Source organism: Saccoglossus kowalevskii, chromosome 4 (genome assembly GCF_978046115.1).
Source record: "Saccoglossus kowalevskii chromosome 4, keSacKowa6.1, whole genome shotgun sequence".
Taxonomy (NCBI): Eukaryota; Metazoa; Hemichordata; class Enteropneusta; family Harrimaniidae; genus Saccoglossus; species Saccoglossus kowalevskii.
The window spans coordinates 4,849,433-4,860,512 of NC_140644.1; the positions used below are offsets into that span (position 1 = coordinate 4,849,433).

The window sequence follows — 11,080 nt, forward strand, 5'->3', positions numbered from 1 at the left end:
ACAATGCCCAAGGGTTATCATCCACCACGTGTGATAGGTATTTTTGATGTTTAAAAACCTTTCACTTAGGTAACCGGGATTCGATCGTTCTCCACGCTAGACTCACAAGAAACACACACAAGCGCCATTCATGTTCCAAACGATTCTCTGCTAAGTCCCTGGTTTCCACCCGAGACAGCATTAAATCACTCTTTATTTCTTGTCACTCCTTAACCAATTACAATCAGTATAAGAGACTCCAAGGCCTTGCCTTCAAACATTCAACCAATCACATGAAAGTTTTACACATCATAATCAATAGATTAATCGTCAAGCTATTAAGAAAACCACTATCATATTGTCAACGCCAACTAATATTTATGGGGCTAATAGTCTTGCAATAACATTCCACAAAGATACCACATGAGTTGGAATCGCAAACAAGATTGGTTTTGAATTACTATTCCCGTACCTCGTAATATTTTAGAATGTTGCCAACGCATGAGATTTCTGATTTTGACTAGCTCGCCATCTGGCCTTGTCATTAACGTTTATCAGTAGATGTCATGGCAACCACTGTCAAGCTGACTGACCTCGTCATTTAACCCCTATCAGTAGATGCCATGGCAACCACCGTTAGGCTGAAATATAAATCATGACAGAAATATAGTGGTTGAATTTTGGAAGAATATTGAAAAAATACTGAATTAAAAACAGCTGAAAAGTTATATAACTATAATATTGCTTTTTGTTAATGGTGGGATCCAAGTTGTGAGCGTCGGTCATTGGGTGATTGTCGTTCGCCACACAAACTTAAACCACCGTCCCTCTACACAGTGAGGTGCCTACACGAACGCCAGAACGCTATGTTCTCAGTGTTGTTACTTTGAGATGGATTGCGAACTTCCAACAAAGAAAACATTATCTTTAAGTACAAGATATAATTGAGGGATTTAATGACATAAAAATGCAAAAAACTATGAGTCACAGGCAAAAATGTATGCCACCAATAACAACCGGTGTCCGGTAGCGGCAGCTGACAAAATTGCAGTGCACCTGGGTAATTGCCATCTGTTTCAAAAAACACGGGACAACGCAGGATTCGACGACGATATATGGTATTGTAATTCTCCACTATGGATAAATAAATTACAGGAGATGATGAAGGTAATTTCGAAAGCTACAGATTTGTGCCGAGTGTACATGAACCACTGTATTAGAGCGATGGCGTGCAAAGTCTTTCGGCCGGAGTTGAGACAAGGCTTATCATGTATGTGTCACAAAAACGATGCAAAAATCCGATCTTACACCATCAAACTTACCCCTGAACAACGACAAAACTTGTCAGTCATACTGTCACAAAACTTTGGTTATACCAAAGGTATCCAGGTCAGATGTTGGAACTGAGGTCGCTGTGCCGGTCGCCGTACATGATACACCGCGTCCCGCCGCGTCTCAAATTTCGGTCGAACCAAGTACCGCTGAACGTCAAATATCCACAGTTACAAGTAGTATGATGAGTCACAAAACCGGTTTATTTCACATCTGTACTTTCAATGGGCAAATTACAGTCCAAATTGTACAAAAACCGGAATGAAAACGTGGAAAATCCGTTGATTAAATGATCCAAACTGTATACGACCCTGTATTTCACATCGCGTTGTGCGTCAGTAAAAGGTCAGAAAGGTCATCCTTTGTTATGCTAATTTGTGTGTTTACGCTGCTCTATTCAACGTGGATATGTTTCATTTTCATGTGGAATAAAAATTAGTTTGTATTCAATTTGAACTGTGTTGCGCATGTAATTTTTGTATGCATTCAGCGTACAACTACATACTATTCTTATAAATATTCATATTCAAGGGCCATAATCATGATCTTTTAGTAGATGAAAGTAAACTCTTTTTTTACTAGTTTTATCGAATTGTCAATATACTGGTATAATATAATAGCAATAACCCCCGCCGAAGTTGGGTATACCACTTGATATTTCACAATTCACTCCATATATGCACTCGCCTGCGGCTCGTGCATATATGTCGTGAATTGTGCAATATCTCGTGGTATACCCGCCTTCGGCGGGGGTTATTGCTTAATTATTACACACTTGTATTCATGTGGACAATGTAATTCACACACTTGTATTCATGTGGACAATGTAATTCACACACTTGTATTCATGTGGACAATGCAATTCACACACTTGTATTCATGTAAACAATGTAATCCACAGATTTGTATTTGTATGTAATACACACACTTTTATGCATTCGGACAATGTAATTCACACACTTGTATTCATTCGGACAATGAAATTCACAAATTTGTATTTGTGTGGGCAATGTAGTTCACACACTTGTATTCATGTAGACAATGTAATTCACACACTTGTATGTATGTGAACAATGAAGTTCACACACTTGTATTTATGTGGTCAGTGTAAATCACACACTTATATTCATGTGAACAATGTAATTCACACACTCGTATTCATGTGGACCGTGTAAATCACACACTTGTATTTATGTGGATACTTGTATTTATGTGGACAGTGTAAATTAAATCATACATTTCAAGCTCTCGTTAACTTTCATTCTGATTTCCATTTGAATCTATTTGTTTTATAATGAACATAATGCAATAATACAATTATTGGCACTAATGAAATTCATATCAAGTTATTTTATAAAATTTATTCGATATGAATATCACAAATTTAATTAATAGATCGCCCAAATCAAATATATTGACTCATTATATAAATGGATTTTTTATAAAAATAGAAATAGCTTGCAACTCCTGCATGTTAGACTTATTATTCGATACACGTCAAATAAAATGCAGCAGTCGTGTTAAATCAAATTTGTCTGAATTGCAATTTTAAAACTAAGTGGACACTAAGCTGACTGTCATCATTATACGTGACAGTAAAGTTATAAGAGATAAAAAGAGACAAATCCACTATATAATTTTAGTTTAGCAGAAACTAAAGAATGCGGTATAACATTTAAATGCCCCCACAGTTACGTGCGAGCTGAATTTTAATGATAGGTGTTTCCTAAAATATTACCTTTCTCGCACACTAAAACGTTAAACCATGAGAAAGTTTAATGTGTTTAATCCCAAACGTACATTGGGACTAATATTAGTATGTATTGTTTTAACAACGTCGGTAGTATTTACGGCGTAAATATACCGGGCTTAAAAAAATTGGGTAATCCTAATTTAATAAATTAAAATATAATTGTTGTGTAGACAGCTGCGGCAATCATTGCTTTGATATTTTTTTGATGTGAATTTTATTACCAATTGTAATTAGTTGTCTAAAATACTTTGAGTGTTTGAGTGTGTCAGTCGCGTTTTAGCTATTGCCAAGCACTTTCTGTTGGGATTAAATATTCATCATCTCATCTTCGTTTGACTATCGGGGTTGAAGAATATCAAAAATTCGGTATTCGATTTGAAGCATTTCAATTATCATTGGTATTGATGAGATGCTTACAAGACTTTTGACTTGTTTCTCGTAAACCTTTTTTTTTGGAAATTGTATTACCACTCTTGCTGTAAAGCTAGTTTCTATAAACGAAACTTTCAAGTTTTATAACTGTTCTACATAGCAAATACCTAGAAGGTTGCCCTGATAAAATTCGTATTGACCTATCAGGATTATTATCAGCTAAACTGTTTGTGATTGGGTGTTTCGAGAAGGTAATTTAGAAAGCGCTGACAGATTCCGTTTTCTATATTTTTGTCATATTCATACATACCGTTAAATTAATGCTGTCATCTGAGTGCATGTCTTTACTTTAGATGCGTGCTTGAGTTGAATTTTAAAACACAGTTAGTTTATTCATATTGTGACACCTGTCATATTGTTGGTTATTGTTTTTTTTTATATCTTCTGATCTATACTTTTGAAATAGTAATAATACGTGCGAGAAAAACGTGTGAAGATTTGAATGTTAAAATACACGCGCGTGTTAAAGAGAACAATGAATTACTCTAAATTACTTCCAACGAGTCACATATGGTGATCAAATGAATGATATTAACATCGCTTCGCGTTTTATGTACGCATGCGTGTGTGTAATCGAACCAAACTGTGAGTTGTTCTATCTACCAAAAATGACACGCCGATGTCGTTTTCTCTGTGTTGCCTTTTTCTTATATATTTTATTTGTTTGTGAATTGATGTGGATTTACCGATCGGATACACCCTCCCAGCACATACGTGTTCCTGAAGTCAGTGATTTCTTGTGTAAAAACCTGACATTTAAAAAACAGCTGTTCCAAAATGTAAGTACATGATTTAGAGTTCAAGGATTATTTTAATTCATAAAAGGCTGATTTAGTGCGCATGGAATATATAGGCGTAAACAATTAAATCAATTAGTGTGCAAAATATATGTGATATTTCATCATATTGACGTGTAGAAAACTAAGAAATATAATGATGATATAGTTATATTAATTGCTGTTAGTCCTCAACGTGCGATTAATTCGATATAACATTTCTGTTCATGTTATGTCTTATTTAAGACATATGCATCAATCACGCCTGTACATATAACATCCTAATAAAAATATGTTAATTTAAATTGCAGGCTGGAATCGCAAAGATGAATTCCATTAAAAACTCTAGTTTGTATGGCAGTACCGTTGACACTTCCAACACTCAATGTAAACCAGCGTCTCGATTCATTTTCATCAAGACTATGAAAACAGGAGGTAGTACAACAGCAAATATTTTGGTTAGATACGGAATAAAATATAACCTATCTACTATACGATACGATATCGAACATTATATTTGCACTAACCTAAGTGGCCTCGACTATATGGCAATGCATTTGCGCTATAATAGAACTTGGATGGATGGTATAATACCAGATGCTAAATATTTAACTATTCTTAGATCTCCATATAGCCAGCTTCCTTCAGCATTTTACTACTTCAAATTCGCCCGTCCTTTGCTCGATTACGCCTATCCCTTCCGTCAATACATCGAACACATTGATAATTACACCCATTTTACGGATAAGCATCACCAGCACCGAAATGGACAGATGTGGTTTTTAAATACACGGTTCGAGGAGAATGAACAAGACAATGAAACGAGTATAAAGCTCGCAATCCAACGAATAGACAAAGAGATTGATTTCGCAATAATTTTGGAGCATTATGATGAATCTTTAGTCGTGTTAAAACAATTGATGTGCTGGGATTACAATGATATTATATACTACATTACAAAGAAAAGTAGAAAAAGGACAACAGTTAATACAGAGCAGAAACTAAGTATACGTGCATGGAATCGAGCGGACATGCTCTTATACGAGCATTTCAATCATTCATTGTGGGAAAGAATACAAAATTACCAAGGCGACTTTAAAGAAGATTTGAAGGAATTCCGGGAAATTAATGAAAATGCTACACGGAAATGTTCACGTAACAAAAAAAACGTCAAAGTAGGTAGCTTTTGTTGGAAATTGTTAAATGATACTCCTAAATTGCGTAATTTCGCAATAGCAAATCAAAATGCAAGAAATTTATCTGAAGAACTAGCACAGAAATGTCAGCTCGTCTGAGTTTACAAATCTTGTTCAAATATTGAAAGGTAATATTAATTACACCCGTTAATTTTGAGTGACATATTGAACAAAACACATATATTCACGCTGTTTAAATTAAAAAGTATATAATATACATTTTCACTGCCACATATATATCGCGCATGTCACTTTCATTTCATTTCATTTATATGTTTAGATGAACACACCTAGTGTAAACTAAATGTTCGGTTAAATTGCATTCACAACTAGATGTTACAGTTATTGTAATTTTGCAAATATTCATTAAGTTTCCAATATTATTACATATGTACTGCAGTTTATTTTTATTCGTCCCTGAAATCAAAATCGGTGTTTCCACACCCCATATGCAAATGAGGTCTGAGAGAAAACAAAGTAGTTCCTTCAGGAATACCATTTTTTCGAAACATAGCAGAAATAAACAATGTTTAGAAGTACGATATTTCACCCTTGGGGTACATGAATATACTTGCAAAGTGAAATGAAATTTGAACAACAGTAATGGTACTTTTAGGCAGTTACGTATTTCGTCTAAAACTAATTTGCATATCACCCATGCAATAATGATTTCGGTATTTTCACCTTCAATACGCAAATGAACACGGTATTTCCATTGGCTACCGAACTATTTTTATTTTGTAAACACATTTTCGTCTGCTATTGTTGTCCGGTTCAAATCGTTCAGCAACATTTCTGGCATATTAGGTGGACATCACATGGAATACAACGATTGGGAGAATTTAATGTATGTTGACCATCTGAAAACTGAATTTTATAAACCTTGAAGGGCTCTTGGAGGATCCACCCGCTGTAAAATCAGCGATTACTGTGGAACCGCAACCATGCACCAACATCGAGATACCAGGAGGCTTCTTCTGGCGACGTTGCGGCGTTACCCAGTTCCAGATAAAGATTACCAACGCCAAAAGAGCGACATTAAAACCGATAACCAAGATTCATTCAATCCACGACCAGCAAGCAACATCACAAACGAAGTTGTAGCGTGCAGCTTAGCGACGACCGCTGTCGAAGAAAGTCATCCCGCCAGTGGAGTAGCGCAGTTTGCGGCACGTTTGCCAATGCACAATTCTGTGGTGGAACTTTTAACTTCAAACTGTGTATCATAGTCGTTCAGTTCAAGTTCGGTCGTGGTCCCAACTAAACGTCCGCGAGATATTTATTCGGACAATGACTCAGATTAGACGTCTGATTATTTTATTTTCACACAGACAGTGAAACGCGTTCTGCACTGACACGCGTTACTAGGGCGTAACACTATCTTGGAACATATTAATGGACAATGAGGTTCCCCGACCTAAATTCCATCCCGGTGTGTTGTACGTTCTTTCTTTAATATGAAATAATCAAATATGGAACATATGTAATAATAACAGAACCCCACACCCTCCCCATGGCTTTCGTTGCGTATGGAAGTTTTTTTCATGGGAAGGGTGTGGGGTTCTGTCATAATATTTAACGATTTTAACTTGACTTTAATATTGTTTATACAATATATGTTAAATATGGTAATTAAATTGGGCAATGGTAATTAGTTAAATATAGTTAAATGCTCGAAGTAAATGTTGCACGATCGTAATCCCAACGTCATTGCAATATCATAGAACACAATTAAATGTTCTGTTAGTCAACTGACACTGATTAACATTTTAAATAAAAGAAGTTCTCTCTCTCTCTTGCTTAAAATTGCTTACGATATTTTAAAGAAATGTGCAAAGTTTAGTCGTATTCCCTATACAGAATATTTGTTCGGAAGACAAACAGAGACTATAGATAAAATTAAAATAATGCATTTTAAAGCGATTGTTAACTGTACGATGCCGTAATTGGTATGATCAGAACATATAATTTATAAAATAAAATGTTTGTCATCGCAAAATAAATTACATGCTTATTAAAATATATAAGCAACACTAACGGTCGCAATAAAGTAATAAACATGTAGAATACTTGTTTTTACACATATGAGTCCAAGTAAAGAGATTCCATGTCTGTCTGTCTGACAGTGGCATGAATTAACGTAACATACATTGCAGGCACATTACAACATTACAAACTCAGAAAAGAATGTATATGAAACACAAAGAAATATTTAGTTTATTATTTGATTATTTAGAACTGTATTCAGACCTGCATTATATGACTTAACGAATTAAACAATTGTTTTTAGTTGAATCAATTTACCAGCTTTTGCGATATTTGGTAATAAATATTTCGATAAGTAATACGTATCAGAGAGTGTGAGTTGTTTACGTATATTACGGTTTCTAAGTGGACACATTGTACATATGTTACCATCAGTGCTTGAACACCAATACACATGTGTACATGACGCCTGCTGGTTCGTGTACATAATTAGCACTAGCTGTGCATTATGCGTATTCACCAGTATGGTAAGTGACATCAGTGACATAATGATATACTAACTGAATGTGACATAGGAGAATGGTATTGAGTCAAGATCGTGACAGCAATAACGTTTGATTTCTCGATTTACAATAGGTAAGCGTCGTCATCCTAATATTTGTATTTCATATTATTTATTTAAGCCATCCACTTTGTATGCATATGTCGATTGATCTATGGAGTTCATGTACTATGTATTACGTTTTGTATTTTGTTGACCATAAATGACTTTTATTAGATGCTAATTATTTAATGTAAAGGTATCAACATTTAATGTATTTACTTTAACCTTTGACTCATCAACTATTTCAATATGACTTCGGTGAAATAAAAAGTAATATTTCAACAAACGTTTGCATAACACTGTATTGTTAACTTCGCCCGCGAGGTCGATTTAGTACAGGGATAGTGCCGTACGGTTCGCAACAGCGTATTAAAGTAAACAGTTTTTTTTTCAATACCAAATATATCATTATGATAACGGTCCCAGTGTAGTGCGGTACTAATTTTGGGGCAATTCTGATCACCCCTCCATGTCTGTTTTGTATTTCGATCTTTGTATGTTTTACAATTTACGTCTGGATTTGCCAAATTCAGTCTTTTATCAAATATTATGTTGATAAACCATACTACATTGACGGATGTGACGTACATATTATATTATCATTATAAACTATTGTTATGTCACGGATTTATGTAAGTTTTTTTTTGTATGATGCGGTTTACTAATCATTTGTCGGTTATCCTTTCGGTTATGTACCTATATGTTCTATTTCTCTTACGTCTGCTATATAAATCTTATATAGTCTGTACTAGGATCACGGGATTTAATGCAGTGCCACATATTGTGATTAAATTTACTATAATTCGCTTGCCTCTTGATTTACGCATGCGTTTGTCTGATTGAACCAAACAGTGAGTTTTTTCTGTTGAAAATGACACGCCGATATCGTTTTCTCTCTGTTGTCTTGTTCTTATATTTTTTATTTGTTTGTGAATTGATGTGGATTTATCGATCGGGTACACATTCACAGCGTTTTCATGTTCCTGTAGTTAGTGATTTTCTGGGTAAAAACCTGACGTTCAGAAAACAGCTGTCCCAAAATGTAAGTACATGTTATAAAATAACTACCATATAAATCTCACTACTATGTAAATAGCAAAATCGATCAGTGTGCAACAATCTTCTATCTCTGTCATGTTGTATTTTAGATAAGTAAAATATTAACAATGCTATGATACATGTATCCCATCAAACACACATCGACAAAAACTACACTTAACATACTACTTTCACACCGGCTATTCCACAAAATAACAACACTTATATTCGAAGTATGCAATATTTGTTCATGCATTGTAAGTGACATATCACTCAATAGCATACATACAACGAAGTATATTACTTTATATTCAGTATGGTAATTGATCATTCAGGTCATATAACGAAACATGCGATTAAAGTGCATTTAATTTAGAAATAACATAAAATGTGTTCATTACATGCCTTAGATGTAACTATTTAGTACAATGTACGCCAAACACGTCTCCATATATAACATTCTAATTCATATTTCAATTCAAATTGTAGAGTGAAAACGCAAAGATGAATTTCTATGGTGATACCGAGAACAATTCCACCACTCAATGTAAACCAGTGTCCCGATTCATTTTCATAAAGACTATGAAAACAGGAGGTAGTACGACAGCAAATATGTTAGTTAGATACGGAATAAAATACCAACTATATACTTCACGCTACAATATAGGACATTACACTTGCACTAATCTCACCGGAATAGACTTTATGGCAATGCATTTGCGCTATAATAGAACTTGGATGGATGGTATAATACCAGATGCTAAATATTTAACTATTCTTAGATCACCATATAGCCAACTGCCGTCAGCCTTTTACTTCTTCAATTTTGCCCGTCCTTTGCTCAACTACACTGATCCATTCCGTCAATACATTGAAAACACCGACAATTACACCCATTTTACGGATAAACACCACCAACACAGAAATGGACAGATGTGGTTTTTAAATTCAAGGTTCGACGAAGGTGAACAAGACAATGAAACGAGTATAAAGCTCGCAATCCAACGAATAGACAAAGAAATTGATTTTGCAATAATTTTGGAGCATTATGATGAATCTTTAGTCGTGTTAAAACAAATGATGTGCTGGGATTACAATGATATTATATACTACATTACAAAGAAAAGTAGTGAAAGGAACCCCGTTACTACAGCTATGAAGAAAAATATACGTGCATGGAATCGAGCGGACATGCTTTTATACGAGCATTTCAATCATTCATTGTGGGAAAGAATAAGTAATTACCAAGGTGACTTTAAAGAAGATTTGAGGCGATTTCGGGAAATTAATAAAAATGCTACACGACCATGTTTACGTGACAAAAATTACGTCATAAAAGACAGCTTTTGTTGGAGATTGTTGAGTGATACGCCTAAATTGCGACACTTTGCAATAGTCAATCAAAAATCAAGAAATTTAACTGAAGAACTGAAACAGAAATGCCAGCTCCTATGAGTTTAAAGATTTTATTTATATATTTAATAGCCTTATTTATCTGCAGAGTTTATATTGACCATAACAAATATATTTGAACTGTATTTGTTTTCACTGACAAACGTATATCACGAATGACATTTTTATTTCATTATTATGTTTGGATGAAAACATCCTGTTTAATCTAACTGTTGCTTCAAATTGTATTATATATCACAATGTTTCATTATTTGAAACCAATCATCAAATTAATTAACGATTCAAAATGACCTAGTTTGCTATTGTACATCAATTACAATATGTAGGCCATTGTAATATTTCATCAATAAATGCAGCAAATATAATTGTAATTTTGCAAATGTTCGTTAAGATTCAAATAATATTTAACAATCTTTCGCGATTTTTAGAATGACTAACGTATATTTTTGCCTGTTTATTTATAATATTATTTACGTTTTGAATAATTATTTAAAAATTCATCAATAAATAGTTGTAGGCAACTTTACCTCGACTTTATTCATGTTTATATAAAATATGCTAATTAAAAAGT

The 11,080-nt window shown here is 34.2% G+C and overlaps 2 protein-coding genes across 2 annotated transcripts; both read left to right on the forward strand.

Annotated features, from left to right (window-relative positions):
- The first annotated feature begins 4,598 nt into the window (after positions 1 to 4,598).
- LOC146746204 (galactosylceramide sulfotransferase-like) lies at positions 4,599 to 5,567 on the forward strand. The gene has a single exon (XM_085498209.1). The coding sequence runs from the start codon at positions 4,599 to 4,601 to the stop codon at positions 5,565 to 5,567; it is 969 nt and encodes a 322-aa protein (XP_085354335.1).
- A 4,033-nt stretch (positions 5,568 to 9,600) lies between these two features.
- LOC100366825 (galactosylceramide sulfotransferase-like) lies at positions 9,601 to 10,551 on the forward strand. The gene has a single exon (XM_002737979.1). The coding sequence runs from the start codon at positions 9,601 to 9,603 to the stop codon at positions 10,549 to 10,551; it is 951 nt and encodes a 316-aa protein (XP_002738025.1).
- Positions 10,552 to 11,080: the final 529 nt, after the last annotated feature.

What these genes read in the sequence shown, in the direction of transcription:
- LOC146746204 (XM_085498209.1), top strand. Translation starts at nt 4,599, where the DNA reads ATGAATTCCATTAAAAACTCTAGTTTGTATGGCAGTACCGTTGACACT.
- LOC100366825 (XM_002737979.1), top strand. Translation starts at nt 9,601, where the DNA reads ATGAATTTCTATGGTGATACCGAGAACAATTCCACCACTCAATGTAAA.